The sequence below is a fragment of the Lupinus angustifolius genome, chromosome LG10 (genome assembly GCF_001865875.1).
Source record: "Lupinus angustifolius cultivar Tanjil chromosome LG10, LupAngTanjil_v1.0, whole genome shotgun sequence".
NCBI lineage: Eukaryota > Viridiplantae > Streptophyta > Magnoliopsida > Fabales > Fabaceae > Lupinus > Lupinus angustifolius.
In genome coordinates this window covers 14,836,358-14,855,412 of record NC_032018.1, presented here as the reverse complement: position 1 = coordinate 14,855,412, position 19,055 = coordinate 14,836,358, and the positions used below count along the sequence as shown (strand labels likewise).

At 33.1% G+C, this 19,055-nt stretch overlaps 2 protein-coding genes across 4 annotated transcripts; both read left to right on the top strand.

Annotated features, from left to right (window-relative positions):
- LOC109358170 (ubiquitin carboxyl-terminal hydrolase 26-like) lies at nt 363-12,912 on the top strand. Of its 3 annotated transcripts, none has more exons than XM_019602246.1 (14): nt 363-428; nt 2,545-2,639; nt 2,743-3,339; nt 4,112-4,367; nt 6,953-7,680; nt 7,855-7,963; nt 8,526-8,704; nt 8,959-9,243; nt 9,322-9,520; nt 10,683-10,754; nt 11,033-11,245; nt 11,926-12,189; nt 12,257-12,404; nt 12,494-12,912. In XM_019602246.1, the coding sequence occupies exons 2-14, from the start codon at nt 2,560-2,562 to the stop codon at nt 12,586-12,588; spliced, it is 3,225 nt and encodes a 1,074-aa protein (XP_019457791.1). In that variant the 5' UTR covers nt 363-428; nt 2,545-2,559; the 3' UTR covers nt 12,589-12,912. The 3 variants fall into 3 exon arrangements, with proteins under 3 accessions (XP_019457791.1, XP_019457792.1, XP_019457793.1); XM_019602247.1 differs by lacking the exon at nt 363-428 and adding an exon at nt 1,742-1,838; XM_019602248.1 differs by lacking the exon at nt 363-428 and adding an exon at nt 1,760-1,837 and having other exon boundaries at nt 2,537-2,639.
- Nucleotides 13,890-17,648, top strand: LOC109358171 (vacuolar fusion protein CCZ1 homolog). The gene is made up of 7 exons (XM_019602249.1): nt 13,890-14,390; nt 14,643-14,752; nt 15,009-15,104; nt 15,205-15,651; nt 16,124-16,279; nt 16,418-16,647; nt 17,184-17,648. Exons 1-7 carry the CDS (start codon nt 13,940-13,942, stop codon nt 17,212-17,214), a joined length of 1,521 nt encoding a protein of 506 aa, XP_019457794.1. The 5' UTR covers nt 13,890-13,939; the 3' UTR covers nt 17,215-17,648.

Below are 19,055 nucleotides of genomic sequence, written 5' to 3'. Positions count from 1 at the left end.
ATATCTAAATCTCTGAATAACAATTTTAGAAAAAATATTGTATGGAAATGTATTTAATGTTATATTTGAGAAAAAACTATATTTATATTTTTGTATGTTATCATTATAACTAAATTGTAATGTGTTAGTGAAAATTTTATTGATTATATAGTAAATATATACAATGTAAATATTTTTTATACTATTAACATTATTATCACAATTGATTTATTAATCATTATATAGACTAATAGTATAAAAAGTTTTAATACTAAAGTGTACAGATTTTAAACTAAATATATTTAGACAAAAATCTTTCTCAGAATTTAGTACAAATTTGAAGGTTTAAAATAAAATGACATTGTTATATTTGTTTTTTGTCCCTAATCCAAAGTGAGTCTCGATCTTACTCTTCAAAAATCATCTTCTCTTCTTTTTTTCTCTCTCAGGTAACAACATCACTGCGATCATTCCTTTCATTTATTCTCACAATTTCAATTTTTTTTGTTTATATTTTCGTTTGAAACATGCCACATTTAGTTTTATCTAGGGTTCTCCTTGTAATAAAAATGTATTAACTCGTATACTATATGAACTTGTCTCTACAATATATCATATTTTATTTAACTTAATTATTTTATTATCTTTTTTGCTTAAAAAATCACATTTATTTTTCATAGAGAGGTAATCAGTGTAATGTATACATAAATTATGATTTTTTGTAGGTGTAGAAAATGAAATCTGTATAATTAACTAAAACCCTAAGGTGTTAATGTAATTCACTTTTAAAAATAATACATATGAATAATTAAATGATATATTAGTAAAAAAATTATACTAACACTACACATATATTAAACTTAATTAGAAATATAACCCGAGTATATGAAAATACAATAACCATATAACCATACAATCTCGAATAGATTGTATTAGAATATATGGATTTTTTTGGAATATATTAAATTATATGTAGAGAATATTTGAATATCAGAGAATATTATTAATATATTTTTTATTAGTTTAAAATATCCAAAAATATAGGTTAGGATTTAGATAATTTTAATCTATCTTTTATAATTTGTTTTAATATATTCTAACCCATCCAAAACCAATTACCCCTTTCCCTCTTCCAAACCCATTTTCACAATTTCTTTGCTTGCATTTCCCCTCTATTAAAATGTAAAAAGTAATAATTCTACAACCATTCAAATTACCAATTCTCACCAATTTCATTAAAAAAAAAGAGGTAGTGTATATAAATTTCAACTTATAATAACAATTTTATCAAATAAAAATCAAATCAATATTTAAATATTACAAACATGGATCAAAATAATTTTTAATATAGACTTGAATGTCCCAAAAATTAGTAACAAAAATATTAAAAAAATAATTTAAGCCACATTTGATTTTTCTAGGCTATTTAGGATATCTAAATCTCTGAATAACAATTTTAGAAAAAATATTGTATGGAAATGTATTTAATGTTATATTTGAGAAAAAACTATATTTATATTTTTGTATGTTATCATTATAACTAAATTGTAATGTGTTAGTGAAAATTTTATTGATTATATAGTAAATATATACAATGTAAATATTTTTTATACTATTAACATTATTATCACAATTGATTTATTAATCATTATATAGACTAATAGTATAAAAAGTTTTAATACTAAAGTGTACAGATTTTAAACTAAATATATTTAGACAAAAATCTTTCTCAGAATTTAGTACAAATTTGAAGGTTTAAAATAAAATGACATTGTTATATTTGTTTTTTGTCCCTAATCCAAAGTGAGTCTCGATCTTACTCTTCAAAAATCATCTTCTCTTCTTTTTTTCTCTCTCAGGTAACAACATCACTGCGATCATTCCTTTCATTTATTCTCACAATTTCAATTTTTTTTGTTTATATTTTCGTTTGAAACATGCCACATTTAGTTTTATCTAGGGTTCTCTTCATCTTTGGTTTTGAACTTTTACGATTTATTATTAATGTAATTCGTGTTTTTCTCTAAGATAAAGATTATTGAAAAGTGAACTCATAGTACTGGAAGATTAATCATTGCTTCATATAAATTTTTTGTGTGGATTTAGGTCAGTTCTAAATTGTATTTACTGTTTAAATGAATAAACAAAGTGTGATTTTGTTGAAAGCATTTTTTACTATCATTATCATATGCAATTGTTTGTGTTTTTTAGTTACATTGCCATTGAAAAATAGAGATACTGACCTATTCCATTAACAAAAGTTATCACTTTACACCTGATTAATGATTTATAATTTTGTGATTAATTACGTGTATTGAATGATTAACGGATTGTTTAATGGGTACATTTGTAGTTAATGGTTAACCTGTTAACCATTCTATACATGTGATTAGTTGCAGATTTATATATCATCGTGCGAGTGTAAGAAAGGGTCTAAAAAGTAGTGTGGTTTGTTCTTTTGACATGATTAGTTTTTTTTATAACAATGGGTGTGTAAATGTTTCTTGATTCGTTTCAATTTTTTCCTGAAGGAAGTTAATTTGTTGTATTTTTTGTCGGGGTTAGGTTTTTTATCGTGCGATGAGTAGGCCATCAACACGAAGTAAAAACAAAAGGCAGAGACAGGGGGATGATGGTGCTAGCAATTCTGAAATATGGAGGTACTATACTGTTTCATGTTCTTTTGTTTTAACTTGTGAAATGAGTTGGAAATTATTGCTCTTTTCTTTGGATGTTTATTGTTTAAATTTCCTTCTTGTGCAGGAAAATTCATCAAACTGGTGCAGTGACTGAAGATGATATGAATAAATTGTATATGATTTGGAAGCCGGTCTGTTCAGGCTGTCGTGTCAATACCAAAGACAACCCGAATTGCTTCTGTGCATTGGTTCCACCTCCAAATGGAACCCGGAAGTCTGGCCTATGGATCAAGATGTCAGATTTTATTGAAAGTCTTGGTCCTGACCCAACCAAGGATCTCCGTGCTTCTGCTAGTTCACCTGCAGGCCTGACAAATCTTGGTGCAACATGCTATGCCAACAGTATACTCCAGTGTTTGTACATGAATAAAACTTTCCGAGAAGGCATATTTTCTGTAGAACAAGATGTTTTACAACAACAACCTGTGTTAGATCATCTGGCTCGGCTTTTTGTACAGTTGCACATCAGTAAAATGTCTTTCATAGATTCTTCTCCATTTGTGAAAACACTGGAGTTAGACAATGGGGTTCAGCAAGACAGTCACGAGTTCCTGACGTTGCTTCTGTCATTGCTTGAGCATTGCCTGAGCCATTCCAAAATTGCAAAGGCTAGAACGATAGTTCAAGATCTTTTCCGGGGAAGTGTGTCTCACTTGACAACGTAAGAATCATCGGTTGTGAGCAACTTATTGACTAATATAGAATCATTTTTCCTGCTAACTTTAGTATATTACAAGTCTTCATTTTAAAAAAGACATGGGAATGGGGCTGTGAAATATATAGAAGTCAAATACGTGATAATTTATGAATTTTATTTTTCACCTCTCTGCTGACCCCTTCCACACACTAATAAAGAAATCCCAATAAACATTCATTTTGGGAATGTTGGTAAACGTTGCTACCATGCAATGCCTAAGATAATGCAGCAGTTGGGTGTTGTTGAATCTACCTAGAAAATGCATACTTGAGTTTGTTTTGTATGAAAGAATGTTTGTCGTATTACCAAATGATGATCACTTTGATTATCTTTTTGTGCTAACTTGGCTGTTAATTCACCTTTCAATACTGCTTTCTGTTAATAATATAATTCCTAGTACTGGTTGTTTAGAATATTGTATCTAATTGCTCAAAACTAAGCATGGGCACTGACATCGACACAAAACACAACAAAATTTGATGTTTCCATGTGTATTTTGTAGTGTCGCGTTGTGTTATGTCTAACACAAAGTGTCTGACATGTTTCCATCAAGGTCCCTTTCTTGAAGTGTCTGTGCTTCAAATATCAAAAGTGACTCTGGTAATTTATGTTCAAATGATCTCAAATTATTTTTTGATATCATCTAATTTCATATTGGATGTATGGACTAGTAGTAGTTGTGTTTGTGATTATGTGATCATAACATGTTTCTTAGATTTATCACTTCATTATGCAGGTGTTCACAATGTGGAAGAGACTCTGAAGCTTCTTCCAAAAAAGAAGACTTCTGTGAGTTGGAGTTGAATGTCAAGGGGTTGAAAAGTTTAGATGAGAGCCTAGATGATTATCTAAGTGTTGAAGAGCTTCATGGAGACAATCAATATTTTTGTCAGTCATGTAAAACAAGAGTTGATGCTACCCGCAGCATCAAACTGTGTACATTACCTGATGTGCTTAATTTTCATCTTAAGCGTTATGTCTTCCTTCCAAAGGTATTGTGATATATTTATGAGTAATTCCATCTTTTCTTGTCATTGTGAGCATTATACAAATAAAAAGCATGCATTTGTTTTCTGGTTTGATTATAGATTGTTTTTTTAGAAGATAGATATCATTATTACTGCACAAGAAAATAATGATATGGAACTTTCAATAAGAATCTAGGTAGTCAATTGCGGATAGTGGGGCATAGCAGTGACCCTGTAAACAATATAGCGTGTAGCGGGATGGTTCCTACAACTAGTGGACAAAAATACAAGTAATTTATACCCTACACATATAAATACACAAAAAATACTAAAGTGCACCAAATTAAAGATATAACCAAAATAAAGGTTTCAACAACACATCATCGGGAGTGGGTGTGGCAGTGGGAGGTTGAGATGACGCCATTTTGTGGGAAGTTTAGAGAAAGAAGTGGGTATGTGCAGCAGGGAAAGAGAGTGTTTCAGGAAGAATGGAAGACCGGAAGAGAGTATTGCAGCAGGTAGCAACTGGGAAGGATTAATGCAGCAGGCGACAACTGGGAAGGACTATGCAGCAGGCGACAACTGGGAAGGACTAATGCAGCAGGCAGCAGGGAAGCTTTAATGCAGCAAGAGTGTTTTTGAATGTGCAAAGAGAAAGAACTGGGTATGTGCAGCTTTCTGGAAGGAGAGTATTGCAGAAGGGAAGAATTAATAATATTTCTATATGTGCAAAGAGAAAGAAGGGATTTTTTTGTTATTGGCCCACCGGTGCTGCCACACGTTTTCACGTGTTTATTAAAGGATAACATTACATATTTTAAAAGAGGGAAATAAGTGGAAGAGTATTTCACAAAAAACCCTAAAAAACCAATACTCATAATTAAAAAATAAGGGCAAAAAATAAATTTCTCATTTAAAATTAGGGTTTCACCTACCATCAACCTGGAGCGGGTTCTGAACTGTGAAATGGAGAATGACTCAATCTGCGACAGTTGCGATGGCCAGCCCACACCTCTATAAGCTGTTTTGTTGCGGGGAAGGGCTGACAACATCCGTGATGCTCATATCGCACCGATATTGTGTGCAATTGACTACTTAGATAAGGATAGATAAAAAGGGTGACTTAATGTATGAGGGTCCCACCTAGTGTAGTTTGGGAGTGGTAGATGTACACAACTGTACCCTCGCAAGTGAAGATGCCGTTTCCCGGAAGAAAAAAGTTAACTATAATGGGAAGTATGTATCTCATGAGTATTTAATAGTGTGCGCTAATAAAATCCTTGTATTGGAAGGCCAGTTATAGAACTGAACGATCTGAACCAGAATTATGCACATACATGAAAGGAATACAGGTATGAACATATATTAAAGCAACCGAGTAATATCTACAATAGAGGGAGCTATTGAAATATGCAATGAAAGGTAAAACACCTAGAATATGAACCAACAACCAAGCCTTATTCCCATCAGGTGGGTTGAGTGTGGGCTACGTGGATCAAACAATGCTATAATATCCTATTGATAAATCATGTTCTTTGATAAACAATGGATCTCTAAATTATTTTTAATAGTTTCACCTGGCTAATGAAAATGTAGATAATTACAAGCAAATTTGAGAGTTAGGACCCTAGTTCACTCCCACCAAGTTCCTTTACTCTCTTCTCTCTTTCCCTTTTAATTTTTTCTTTCCACCAATAGACACTTACACAGCAAAGTGAGCAGGAGCAGTAACTTATCTGAGTAAGAGTAGGCTGATCTCTAATCCTCTATAGTTGTCCATCAACCAATCATACTTTTAATGATTTTAGCCCTGTATAATTACAAATTCTAGCGTTACAAAGTTAGAGTTCCTATTTATCCATGTGCAGCAGAATCTTGAAAACTCTCATTTGAAAATAAAATAAAATTCCTGCCATACCAAAATTTCAATTCAGATAAAAGTTAAGTAACTCCCCCCATGCGTGTATCCCCACTTAGCGAAAACATATTTGTGTAAATGTTTTAATAAAGAGACATATGCAAGAACCTTGATCTTCTTGTTGTTTTGATTTCTTGTTGTTTCTAGTTCTTCTTTTTGGACTTCTTTGTTTCTTTCAGGACGATATGTTGTCTTCTTTAACCAAACTTCTATTTTTAGAGAGATTTTTGTCTTCAATCATGTTTCTACTTTTATAAAACAAACAGCAGAAAGAACTTTTGATGGTTATAAAGAAGAGATGCTTGATTTATTTTCGAAACCTGTGATGGTTTCCTCACAAGTTTATAGTATATTAATGCTGATTTCTTGGACAAAAAGTCAAAAACTTGAAATTCTTTTTTATGGTAGCGATCACTCAAGGGTGGTTTTCTGAAGAGAAATTCTGTTAATCATTACATGCCTTTGCTTTATTCTACTAGACTTGATGTACGGGTGGTTTGGTATACTCTTTTTGTTTGTTTGTAACTTTCCGTCTCCTCCATTGATTTGGTTTGGTAAGGTTGTTCACATATTTAGTAATGGTAATGTTGTTGGATTTTTCCTTCATGCTATTGAATAAATTTCGATTCTATATCACTCTTTTTTCTTCATCTGATAAATGCATTCCACCTTTATCTATTTTCTCTGACAGACTACAACAAAGAAGAAAATTAGTTCTGCGTTTTCATTTCCTTCTGAACTTGATATGCGTCATAGATTGTCTGAGCTGTCTCAGTTTGAATTGCTATATGATTTGTCAGCTGTACTGATTCACAAGGGAAGTGCTGCTAATAGTGGTCATTACATTGCTCACATCAAGGATGAAAACACTGGGCAATGGTGGGAATTTGATGACGAACATGTCACTAACTTGGGTTGTCATCCATTTGGGGAAGGAGCTTCTACATCTAAATCTGTTAAGTCTGATGTAGCTCATTCTAATTGCTCAGAAGCGAGGATAGCTGACAGTAACGGAAATGGTTTATATGCCTCTCATTCACAATCTTCGCACTTGGAGACATTTTCATCTAGTGAGGCATACATGTTGATGTACCATCTTAAACATATCAAAAATGTTGGTAAAACAGGGAGCATGATTTGTGGTGCAAACCATAAAGGAGATGTTGATGCAGTTACTGTACAAGCAAATGCTCATCTTCCTTCTAATCTTTGTGAAGAAATTGAAAATTTCAATGCATCGTATCTTGATGCTTGTAAGAAGTACAGTGATAAGAAAGAGACAGAATTGAATTGTATCAATGAGAGGAGGCAGGAGGTTCGATCTGTTCTAGCTGAAGCTCCTGTTAAACCACTGGAGCAACCGTTTTTTTGGATTTACAGTGACTGGCTTCGCCAGTGGGCTGACAACATAGTTCCAACGTTAGTGCATCTTTCTTATGGTATTTTTAGTTAAGAGTATTTGGATGATTTTTTATTTCAATAGTGTGTGGATAAATTCTTTCTTGCTTTACGTTTATTGTTCCTTTTGTCAAATTATTAGAGTTGAGTTATTTCACTTGATTTATGGGGTACTTTCTTTTAATGTAAATTCAGTGCTCTTGACAACACATCTATCCAATGTTCACATGGGAAAGTCCCAGTATCAAAGGTTACCTCAATGAAGCGATTGTCTTCTAAAGCATGGGATAAGTTATTCTCCAAGGTATCTGTTTTTTCGTCAGCTGTTATATGTCGGAGTACTTCCTTTCTCTACTTAATTATCTAGTTCAGTTATGTTACCATTCATTCATTCATTCATTTGATGTCTTTGGACTTTGGAGCTCGTCTTAAATCAAGATGAAAAATGTTGATTATAATTACTTATGGTAATGTGGCTTGGGAGAGGATAAGTGACTTTCCTCTTTCTTTCTGTTTTACTTACTGTGCTGGATAATACTTGTAGAGAGATGAAAAAGAAACTTAACCAGAGGGGTTAGAGACAAATCTAGTGTCATGTAGGTGAGCTACTGAAGAATTTGAAGCACCCAAGCTTTCCTTGTTTCTTACTGGTGACGTCAGCAAGGAACTGTTCTCATATATGGCTCTGAAGGAGGAGAAGCATTTTGACAAATGATAGTGTTTGCGGAGTAGTTTTTTAAGATGTTAAAAGTTTACACGCTGTTGATTGAATTATTGTTTTCTCATATATATTTGCTCTAATTTTGCTATCCTTTTGCTGATATTATGTCCATAACATATTTCCTTTATTGTCTTGTAAAACTCAGTATGGCGGGGGCCCAAAATTGTCTCATGATGACCACTGTTGGGATTGTCTGATTGATGGGGCCCAGAATGTTGTGTCAGCTGACACCTATCGGGGTCAAAGAGAATCACTGAAGCAACTTGCACGGGATATACTTGATGGAAACTGTCAAGATGGAAAGTACTATGTATCCAGACAATGGTATGTTTGTAAATCTTTTCTCATGTCATTTCTGCTCCTACAGAAGTGGATGGGGGTAGTTGCAGATAGATATTCTATTTTCTGTTGTGTTTTGGAAATTGTAAATATTTTGAGTTTGACTAGCCGAGTCATATAGAAATCTATCATCTGTTTTTGTCAGTTTTAATTTCTCTGTATTATCTTCACTATGCTATTAAGATAGTTTAAAAGCAATGGTACTTAATCATGTTATGCTGATGAGTTTACTTTTGTAGGTTGCTGCAATGGTGGAAAAGAAAAGTCCTCGATGCTCCATCTGAAGCTGATGCTGGACCAACAACAGCCATTAGTTGTCCACACGGGCAACTTATGCCTGAGCAAGCTGCTGGTGCTAAGCGGGTCCTTGTTCCTGAGGGTTTCTGGTCCTTCTTATATGAAGATGCCATTTCTGTACAACTTGATGATCCTTTGGATTGCCCTACTTTTCCTTTAGACTCCAGAGAATGTTCCCAATGCTGTAATGAGTTATCTGAAGTGACTTGTTTGGAGGACTCTTTGAGGTTATTTCATTAATACATTGCCATTAACATAAGCTCATCTGATCAAACTGTTAGGTGAGTAATGTTTTTTTGCTTCAGATTGGTGAAACAAAGGCATCGCCAGAATCATGAGAAACTATTCCTGGGGAAAAGTATGCCACTCTCTCTGCATTGCAAGTATTTCTTAGTTCCTTCTTCGTGGATTTCAAAATGGAGAAATTACATAAATCCAACTGTCAAGAATTCAGATAAACCTGAAACTTTAGATGCAGTAATTGATTCATTGATGTGTGAAAAGGTATTTTGTTACTTTACCTTGCTTTTCTTCATGTTTTGCATCCTGTTCTGTGCTATACATTCGGTTTACTTTGGTTACTATCTTTTATTTATTTATTTATTTATTATCAGCAAAATAAATAAATTTATTAACTGGAGTATGAGAGGTACTCCAACCCCTACAACGTTTCAAAATGTTGTCAGTGAATCATACATTGCTGCAAACATTGTAATATGTGAAGGATTTATCTACCATTCAACAAATGAAAAAGAAAATCTTCAACCCTAGCCTTAATCCAAGTCCAAGGTCTTAGTTTGATAAGCTCAAGAATCTTCTCCAAATCAAAAGCCTCAATTTTGAAGATTATTTGTTCCTAGTGAGACATATGCTCCCTAAAGTCATGAATCAAATACCGTTCCATGTCACATGCTCCTTATTGTTAATGAAGTATCCATCATGTTGCAGTAGGTGTACTTCCCCTCTCGTGGTAGAACAGTAGAGAACCCTATCCAAGCATAGGTCTATTACCAAATAGAATAATCTATGTTGCAGCAAAAAAACAGGTGATGTGATGTGATGTCTCCTCTCCATGGCAGAAAGTACAGCTGCAGTCATCAGAGTTATTTAGTGTTCTTCTTCTCAGATTTGGCTTTGTTTGCACTCTGTCTTTCAGCACCCTCCAAGTGAAAAAAGTAACTTTGGGAGGTACTGAATTAGACCAAAGTTTCCTATAAAATGCAGAATCGCCTAGCTTCACCAATCAGGAGGGTATCACCTTCTTACTGCAGCTGTGACACCACTACATTGTAGGCACCAATTTTGTTCCCAGAATACATGTTCTTTTCAACTGCACTAAGTGCACTTTCATCAATCCACCCACATCTTCAGCAGCTATTAGGAATAACAGAGGAGCAATCAGATCACATTGATTAACCCCGTTACTCATTTTAAATTCAGTTCTTGGTCACTATCTATCATACTAGCATTTGGTTAAGTTTGAGTTGATTTTTTAAGTATATACTTAATGTGATAAAACTTACTTTGAAAGGTATTCCATGCAACATGTAGTTCGGATTTTTAGTAGCAGAATCTAGATCTTCAATTGATGATATGATTGGGTCTTCATTCTGTCCAATTTAATCCTTAACAATTTGGTGTTGATTTTTGTTTTGTTTTGTTGCAGCACTCACAACTCGTAGAAAGGCCTCCTGAACTGGTTTTCAGACGCAATACTATATCCACAAGAGAGTCTGCTGTAAGTTAGGAAAGAATGTGCACTGTAATTCTGAAACTCATGTTGCATTGGAATGTTACATCCTTATTATATTTTATTCTTTACGAAAACTAATTTTGCTAGTTTTAGTATGCTTTAAATCCTTGTTTTTATCATCAAAACATTGTAAATTCCAATATGAAGTTTCTCCTTTTCTGTGTATCCTTCCATTTTTTGCATATCAAATATTAATGCGACTTTAAGTATCCTTTTCTGTCTTCTTATCCCAGTCTTACGTCTTTCCACTTTGTGGATTCTAGGCAGGTGGCTTAACCATCATCTTTGAGAATGATTGGAAATTACTCTGTGAAGAATGGGGTGGTACTGAGACCAAAGGAATATCTGCAATAATTGTTGATATTAATGAATCGGAGAATTCTTTGGCTGGATCCTGCAAAGAGATGCCAATATGTGAGGATCAATTGGATAATGGAAGTGGGAATGGACAAGTTGTGATTAAGACTTTCCCAGAGGTAATCCTACACTCTACCTAATTGTCTTAGCCATGCTATTGCAGGCCTCGACGATCCTTTTCTTGTGCCTCACTTTTTTGATATAAAATCGTTCAAATTCCGTACATAAGAATACAACAACAAACACCAACTAAGCATTAATCCCACTAGGTCTATCATAAATAATGCTTATTGATAAAACATTGATATCTATGTCTTTCTTAACTGTTCATACATAAGCATATCTTGGACAAAAAAGCCAATACAGTATTTTATGTTAATTTATATGAAACTAAACGTTCATGCTCTTCTCTTGTACATGAAAGGCCATCCCTTAATTTTCCTTATCTTCCTATTGGCTCATTTCAGCACATCTGAAATAAATTTTGGTGTTGTGATGCAAGTTCCTGAGATGTGCATTTGATTTAGCTGAAAAAAATGTACTCAAGCTCTGATAATTTAATTGAAATTTGGAAGTTGTTTATTTGTATTTTTATTCTGCGGATTTATCTTGCTATCAACAATTCCAAATCTTCTCCCATATTAGTTCTATAACCAACTCATGTTACAGTTGTGTTGTGTTTGTTTTAATTTTTTCTGATATCCTTGTACCAAAGTTACTGTAAACTTCTCTCTCTCTCTTTATTGGATAATATGTTGTAATTCTCAATTGAACTGTAATTCTCCTGTTCAATTTACAGGTTTGTGAAAGTTGCATTGGAGAAAGAGAAAGCTGCGAGCTAATGCGGAAACTAAATTATTGCAACGAGGAGATATCCATAATTCTGGTTCATGGAAAGGAGGTCCCTAAATCCATCTTGGAGGCTTCAAAGGGATTTGTTGAAACAGATCGTCGGGTTTCCAAACGTGCTCGGAAGATTAAGAACGGTAGTTCAACTAGTCTTAAAGTTTCCGCTTCAACAACAATTTACCAGCTGAAAATGATGATATGGGAATCCGTCGGGGTAAGTCAAATCTGTGCTCATAGCTAGAGGTTTAAGTATTGGCTCTCTAATTATTGTTTCCGCTCAGGTTGTGAAGGAAAATCAGATACTGCAAAAAGGTGATAGAACAATTGATATTGATAATGAAAGTGCTACACTTGTGGATGTAAACATATTTGCTGGAGATCAGATTATAGTGAGGGATTCTGAGATCCATGAAAATAGAGATATTGCTGGTAAGCTATTTGGTACTGGTATATTGCTTTATTCTCTTTTTCCCTATACAGAAATGGGTAAAATATCTTGTCATATTCAACTTTTTCAGATGAACTTTTTGATGAAAAAATGGATACACAGCATACAGAGGAAGGTTTTCGTGGAACACTTTTGACATCAAATATTTCATCTCAAGTTGTTTAGGAAGCCCTTTCAGTGGGTGATATCTTTTGTAAATATACCGCATCCCAGTGCACGAGTCTCCCATCTAGTGGAGTTTTGGAAGGGTAAATATATGCAGCCTTATCCCATAAGCGGAGAGATTGTGCAGGTGTCGGCACTTGCCAAGTGTTGAATGCTAATGGTCCTTTGATGCCAATATACTGGCAAATTTTGGAATGTATTTTAATTTTTTTTAGCAAAACTGAAAGAGAGAAGAGACTACCTTATTTTAAAATGGTGATGTTATTTAAGGTAATATTTAGAGGGATTGCAAGCAACTTTGATAAAAAAATTCAAATTTAATCAGCAAGTGCATCAATCTCTATCAGCTAAACTAATAATTTTGATTTGCATGTGCTCTTTCCCTTAGCTCTTGTTAAGTGTTCCTTTAAGATTTAAATATGTAGTCATAGTTCAAAGATGAGTAAATGTTGAGAAGGACAGAATAAAAATGTAGAATTATTTAACCATTATGTTCTTATTCAAAGTGTTGATAATCATCTCATTTTTGAAACAAATACAAGAGTGATAAAAGATGAATAAAAACTGGGATGGGTTAATAATCATCTCATTTTTAATTATTCATAATGGGTGAATGAACTAGATTTTTTGTTCTTATAAATTTATGATAAATGTTCTCATGGAGTGACTCTCTTTTCTATTTGTTGACTAATCATGGAGTGACTCTTTCTATTTGTTTATTAATTAATCATTGGTAGGGATTATAGTCTAACTCAAACATGTGAAAATAATTTAACCCGAATTTAACTAGAAAAACGTGCTTTTGATTAGATGTAGGTTTTCTTTGATTTCAAATACTAAGTTCAAAAATGGTATAGTTGATATTTGACCTTAGATTTGACTCACATCTAATATATATAATAAATGTCTAATTATAAAATTATTATTATGATATATAACATATGTAAAACACTAAATGTCAAACATGTTAATTTTAGATGATAAGTGACAAGTTTGATGCAAGTTTAAGTTACTCAGACCGGGTCGGGGATAATAGTGTTTTTGTAACCCCTTTGTGCTTGAAATATAGGATTTCAGATTCGAGATTGGGCAAACACAAACCCGATCTACTCTATTGTCATCTCTAATCATTGAGTGTGGTTACTCTAAAATAAAATTACTAAAAACTTTTTTTTAGACAATCATTATCTAAATTTTAATTTTTTTTGGTATAATTTTAATCATACATAAATCTACAACTCAAATTTATTGTGCTACAATTTATTTTTACAGAATCTGGCTTAAATAACCCTCCCTCTTGGTATTGAAATTGAAGAGAAGAGAATAAAGTTGAAGATCATAATCATCGAGAATGGGTTTATCATCATCAAACGAAGAAATTCAAATATGCATCTTCGATGTTCGAAGAGGACAAAATGAAGGTGAAGAAATGGATAAGATCTTATTCTTCTTCCCAAATTCTTCACCATTCTCAAAACAACTCTCTCTTATTGGTCTCACCGAAGCTCTCATCACTTTCACTTCAATCTTCTCTCCTCACTCTCCTTGCGATTCAATTCATGCTCAATTTCACTCTCACATTTTTCACCAACCCGAACCTGATATCTGGATCATTCTCGTTCTCAACAAAATCAACGATTCTGAACCCTTATGGACAGATCATGCCTTGAGAAATTTCCTCAAAGAAATTCATTCACTTTTTGTGATGTTTCATGGTACTGTTAGGTCAATTCTTGAGAAAGAACCTAGTGGAGGGTTAATAAGACGATATTTGTATTCATTTATCATGGATTATCTTAGGGGTAAGTTATTACGCAACAGAATTAATGTTTTTATTTGTAATGTTTAATTTATGATTCAAATTGTTTCATTGTAAAGTCATAATTGTCAGCATGTATAAAGCGGTCTCCGTCGGATTATTGCTGCTGTGGTAATGCTCAAGTTTCTGTATCAAATTGTTTCTATTCGATCGAACTCGTGATGATGATGATGATGATGAAGTAGATTCTTTCGAAACCTTATTTATGAATTTTTTTATTTATTGTTTGAGGCAGATTTTATTGTGGGTAAAAAGCTACATTTACCATCGTTCCGTGATTGCTTGAAGGAGCATGGAACTGTGCAGATGCTGACAATAAGTCGCGAGGCTGCTATTGAGGTTCAGGTCAGATAAGTTTTTAAGTTCTGATAGGATATTGAAGAGTAACCGAAGTTAGGATGATAGAGGTTTAGAACATTTCTAAGTTGCAATTGTAGTTCACGAGTTCTTGTTTTGAGTGTACTTATGAGTTCAATGGAATGCCATTTTTGATGTCCTCATAAGCCATTGACTATCTTGGAGCTATTTTTGATGAAAAAACATAGACAAGTTTGCTTTTTTAATGGAATTCCATTTTGTTGATTCCATCTTATTTTGGCAGTCGCTTGTCAAGGAGCTTGAACCTTCTGCCGGAAACACTCCTTGCCACTCTTTGGTTTTGTATCAAGATCTGCTGGTGTCTACAACACTATCTCCTGTATAATTTAACTTTCAATTAAAACTTTGTTTTCTTTTTAAGATAGAACTGATTGGGCAAGTTGCTTATTTACCTTGACTGTTTTTCACTCTTGTGTCAGGACGACACCATAAATCTATTTACATATGCTGTGCTAAGGTTGACTCCACATGCTCTATCCTCTGGAGCAAGTTCCTGGTCCTACTTACGGAAAGGAAATAACGCATCCAATATTGGGATTGAACATTCAAGCTCTGTGTCTGAAAGTTTTTATGGCTCATCTGATGCATCCTCTGGTGAGGATAACCATTATCATATTGTGAGACCCTTACAGCCTGACAAGTGGTCCAAAGGAAAAGATGGTTATCTTGTCACTGATTTATGGGGTGCAGAGGTTGGTACATGGGTGTTTGCCACTCCAACAGTTTGGCTTCAACAGTCAGGAGAGAGGATGTATCTTTGTGCTTATCAGCATAGAAGCCTTACTTTGATTCTTCTTATTCCTGTATCCTCCATACCTAATGGGGAGCAAGGTGTGTCGGCGGTGAAGCAGCAAGTTCTTGAAAATGTAAGTCTTAAGAGCTATTATAGTGTATTGTCAGTCATTTGTTGCTGTTGATGTTAACTATTCAAGGATGGTAATAAATACTTCAGAAGGCCAAAAAAATAAATAGATGTGCTTACGTTATACTAATCATCAATGGAAGCAAAAAAAATGTCTGTGGTGCCCTGTTTGAGTGATGCTGACACATCTATTATTATGTGTGCTCATCAGGCAGAATACTCTACGGCAGCTTCTAAAATTTCCCTTAGTATTTACTGTTTTAACGTGCTTATTTTTATTAAATTAATATCTGCTCTTAAATTTCACTACTGACCAGGATTCCAATTCAGTTTGTTTGTTGATCTTGTAATCTTATTGATTGAACCTGCACAATGGTTCTTGATTTGAGAAATATATGATATGATGTTGAAATAAGATATTTAGTATCTTCATATATTTTTTCTTGGTGTAATTTTTTATTTACTGAATTCCTCAGGCATCACTTAAGATATTGAAAGTTGAAGAGAAACTATCCAAAGGATGGGGTGGCGAGAATGCATATCATGTCAGCGGCTATCGCTATTTATTACTGGATGGTGATAGAAATGTATCCAGGGCTTCTCCAGCAACAAAAGTTACAACTTTAAGTAAGGTGTGATGTTCTCATCAGGCTGTGTTCTGATTACCTTTTTCCATTTTACAATGCACTTGTCGCTATTGTTCTTATTGCTTGTGAACAAACTGATTCGGAAGTAGTTTATACTTTGGTTCATTTTTGTGCCTGCTGCAGGAATCCTTACTTGCTATGAATAAGCTTCGGCAGGAGGTTGAGTTGGAGAAGAGTAGAGCAAAGCTAGATAGTGATGGTTGTGAAAAAGATCTAGAGGTGTGCATTAGAGCAAAAAATAATGCCTGGGTTATTGCTAGAACCACAAGAGGGAAGGAACTTTACATGGTTCTTGAAAAAGCCAATGAAACCCTTCTATATGCCTCTGATGCTGTTGAGAAGTTTAGCAACAGGTATCTATCCAATTGGTTTCCATCATTAGTGTGCTAAATAGTGTAATTTCTATGCATAAATTATTGTCCTTATTATAATGAGAAAAAAACATAGATTTCAGCTCAATAACTTTTGTTTTACCTGGCATAATAATGAAGTTTGGGATTAATAGTTATTTCAAAAATTTCCTACTCAAGCTTGTTTCCCTTAAGCATTTTAATCTCGTGAATACGTCCTCTCACCTTCATTGCAGAAACTTGGCAAACCTGAGATTTTTAAACAATTACTAAGCTTCTACTAAACCATCTAGGGTCTGTTTTTTTAGCCTTAAGAAAAATAAGAAGCTATTTGTGTTTTGTCTGTCTGATAATTTTAGCTTCTCCCGTAAACACACATTCTTGTAAGAATCGATCTTTTAAAATTCCTAACCAAACAAGTTACAAAATCTCAAAATTGTTTCTTTAAAAAGCCTTGACCAAACACACTCTTATTATGTACCTTTTAATTGACTGGATAGTTGTAATTGTAGTTTTCTAATTTTGGTTGAGTATTGCAGATATTGTGATGGAACATTTTCACTGGACTAAGCAGACCCAACACCCAAGTATGCGCATAGCGATGAATAGCTTGCTTTGCTTTCGTCTAACCTTCACCCCTCCCCCATAACGCTGGGAACTTACGCATGGTTCAAATTTCTCGCCGGAAAACTCATGAAAGAATACAACTGTATGTTCATCTCCCTGTATAGTGAGTTTAATTTATTAGAAAGCAGCTAGATTTGGAGAGTGAGAACCAAAAGTGTGTTAACAAATAGTACTTGAAGTATCACCAAGAAAATGATTCAAATGGATTTTGATCAAATGGTCCAACTGGTGCATGTGTCAATTTGGCCATTGGCCTTTTTCCCAACATTTGTTTAGCTCAATGTCAAGGTTGTTTGCGACCTTCCGATTTCCGAAAACATGGCTTTAACTTTGTTCTGTGTTCTTGGAATCTAATCAACAAAGTTGCCTATTTCAATCTTGGTTATCACATACACTAATAAGATTGGTTACTACTATCACTTGATTGTTTATAGTGTCTACCTTTCTTGTAGAGATTTTGATCTCCATTTAACTTTCATTTTGGTTCCATTGTTTATATTTCAGCTCGAACTTAAACTTCGTTTTAGTATATTTTGCTGAAGTTAATTGAGATTTTTGGGGTGCTAAACACCTTATGATATTACTTTGCACTCTATAACAATTCACCTATTTTTTTTATTAAAATGAAGTTGTTTACTTTCGTTACTTTGGAAAGAAAAAGAACTATAAATCTCTAGAATATGTTCTAAAACGGAATTTTATGGAGTTTTTTTTATACAAATTCTTGTATGTAGCAAATCTTACAAGTGAATCAAACATTTTCACAATAATACATGGAACTAAAATAAGAAATCACATCATAATATGATGAATGTTCTATGTAGCCCAGAAGCGCCTCAATCTTCTTTACTGCTATACTTGCTTGACTATTATTTAAGCTTTTTATTAAAATATATATCATTTTTATACTAAATAAAATGCAGCTAAGACCATCAAAATTGGAAATTGGTGCCATTGGAAAAAATCGGTCGCTTCACTAGTTTTGATTGGTTAATAAATTTTGAAGTTAATTGATAAATATAAACAATATTTTGCATTAAAAAACAAATTTAACTAAAATGTGTTTACTGCTAATGAACATTTTTAAAATGTATGCTTATTAAGAATTTTTAGTCATAAAATAATAGAGTAAAAACTGAGGGAACATGGGTGAAATATAATAAGAGTTTTTAGGGTGATGGTAAAGTATTATTAAATACACCCACTAACACAACAACATGATGATTTAATGTTGATGAATAACAATGTATATGATTTAATGTGGATGATTATTGAGTAAAATAGAATTGCGTGTAAATAATTATACTTAAAAAATAGTTTATTGCATGTAATTTATTCGAATACAAATTAAAAAATAGAAGAAGAATAAGTTACATGGAGGACTAAATAAAAATACAAACTTGGTATATATCTTTTATTTTGAATATTACAAATAAAACGCATACACTAATAACTATATCGAACAAAAGTATATTCAAATTTCAAAAAGAGATGACAATAATTAAAATATTTTTTATGTATTTTTTTTTAGTATGATAGAGTAAACAAGTTAAACTTCGAATTTTAGTATTTTTCATGTTGGAATCTCAACTGGAGCTTCTTCCTTTTTTTATTTTATTTATAATTTTTTGCATGTAGATAAGTTATCTCATAAAGATATGGATTACTTGAAGTATTCATTTATTTTCCTCTTTAATTATGTTATTCGTTTTAAAAAAATAATAATATTATAGTATTTTTTTATCATAGGTTTTAGACCTTATACATTAATATATTAAAATAAT

Excerpts from the sequence above, each read along its gene's own strand:
- LOC109358171 (XM_019602249.1), top strand. The coding sequence starts at position 13,940 with ATGGGTTTATCATCATCAAACGAAGAAATTCAAATATGCATCTTCGAT. Across the intron at positions 14,753-15,008 it reads AGGCTGCTATTGAGGTTCAG|TCGCTTGTCAAGGAGCTTGA; the intron begins GTCAGATAAGTT and ends TTATTTTGGCAG. Across the intron at positions 16,280-16,417 it reads AAGTTACAACTTTAAGTAAG|GAATCCTTACTTGCTATGAA; the intron begins GTGTGATGTTCT and ends TGCCTGCTGCAG.
- LOC109358170 (XM_019602246.1), top strand. The coding sequence starts at position 2,560 with ATGAGTAGGCCATCAACACGAAGTAAAAACAAAAGGCAGAGACAGGGG. Across the intron at positions 3,340-4,111 it reads AGTGTGTCTCACTTGACAAC|GTGTTCACAATGTGGAAGAG; the intron begins GTAAGAATCATC and ends TTCATTATGCAG. Across the intron at positions 9,244-9,321 it reads TGTTTGGAGGACTCTTTGAG|ATTGGTGAAACAAAGGCATC; the intron begins GTTATTTCATTA and ends TTTTTGCTTCAG.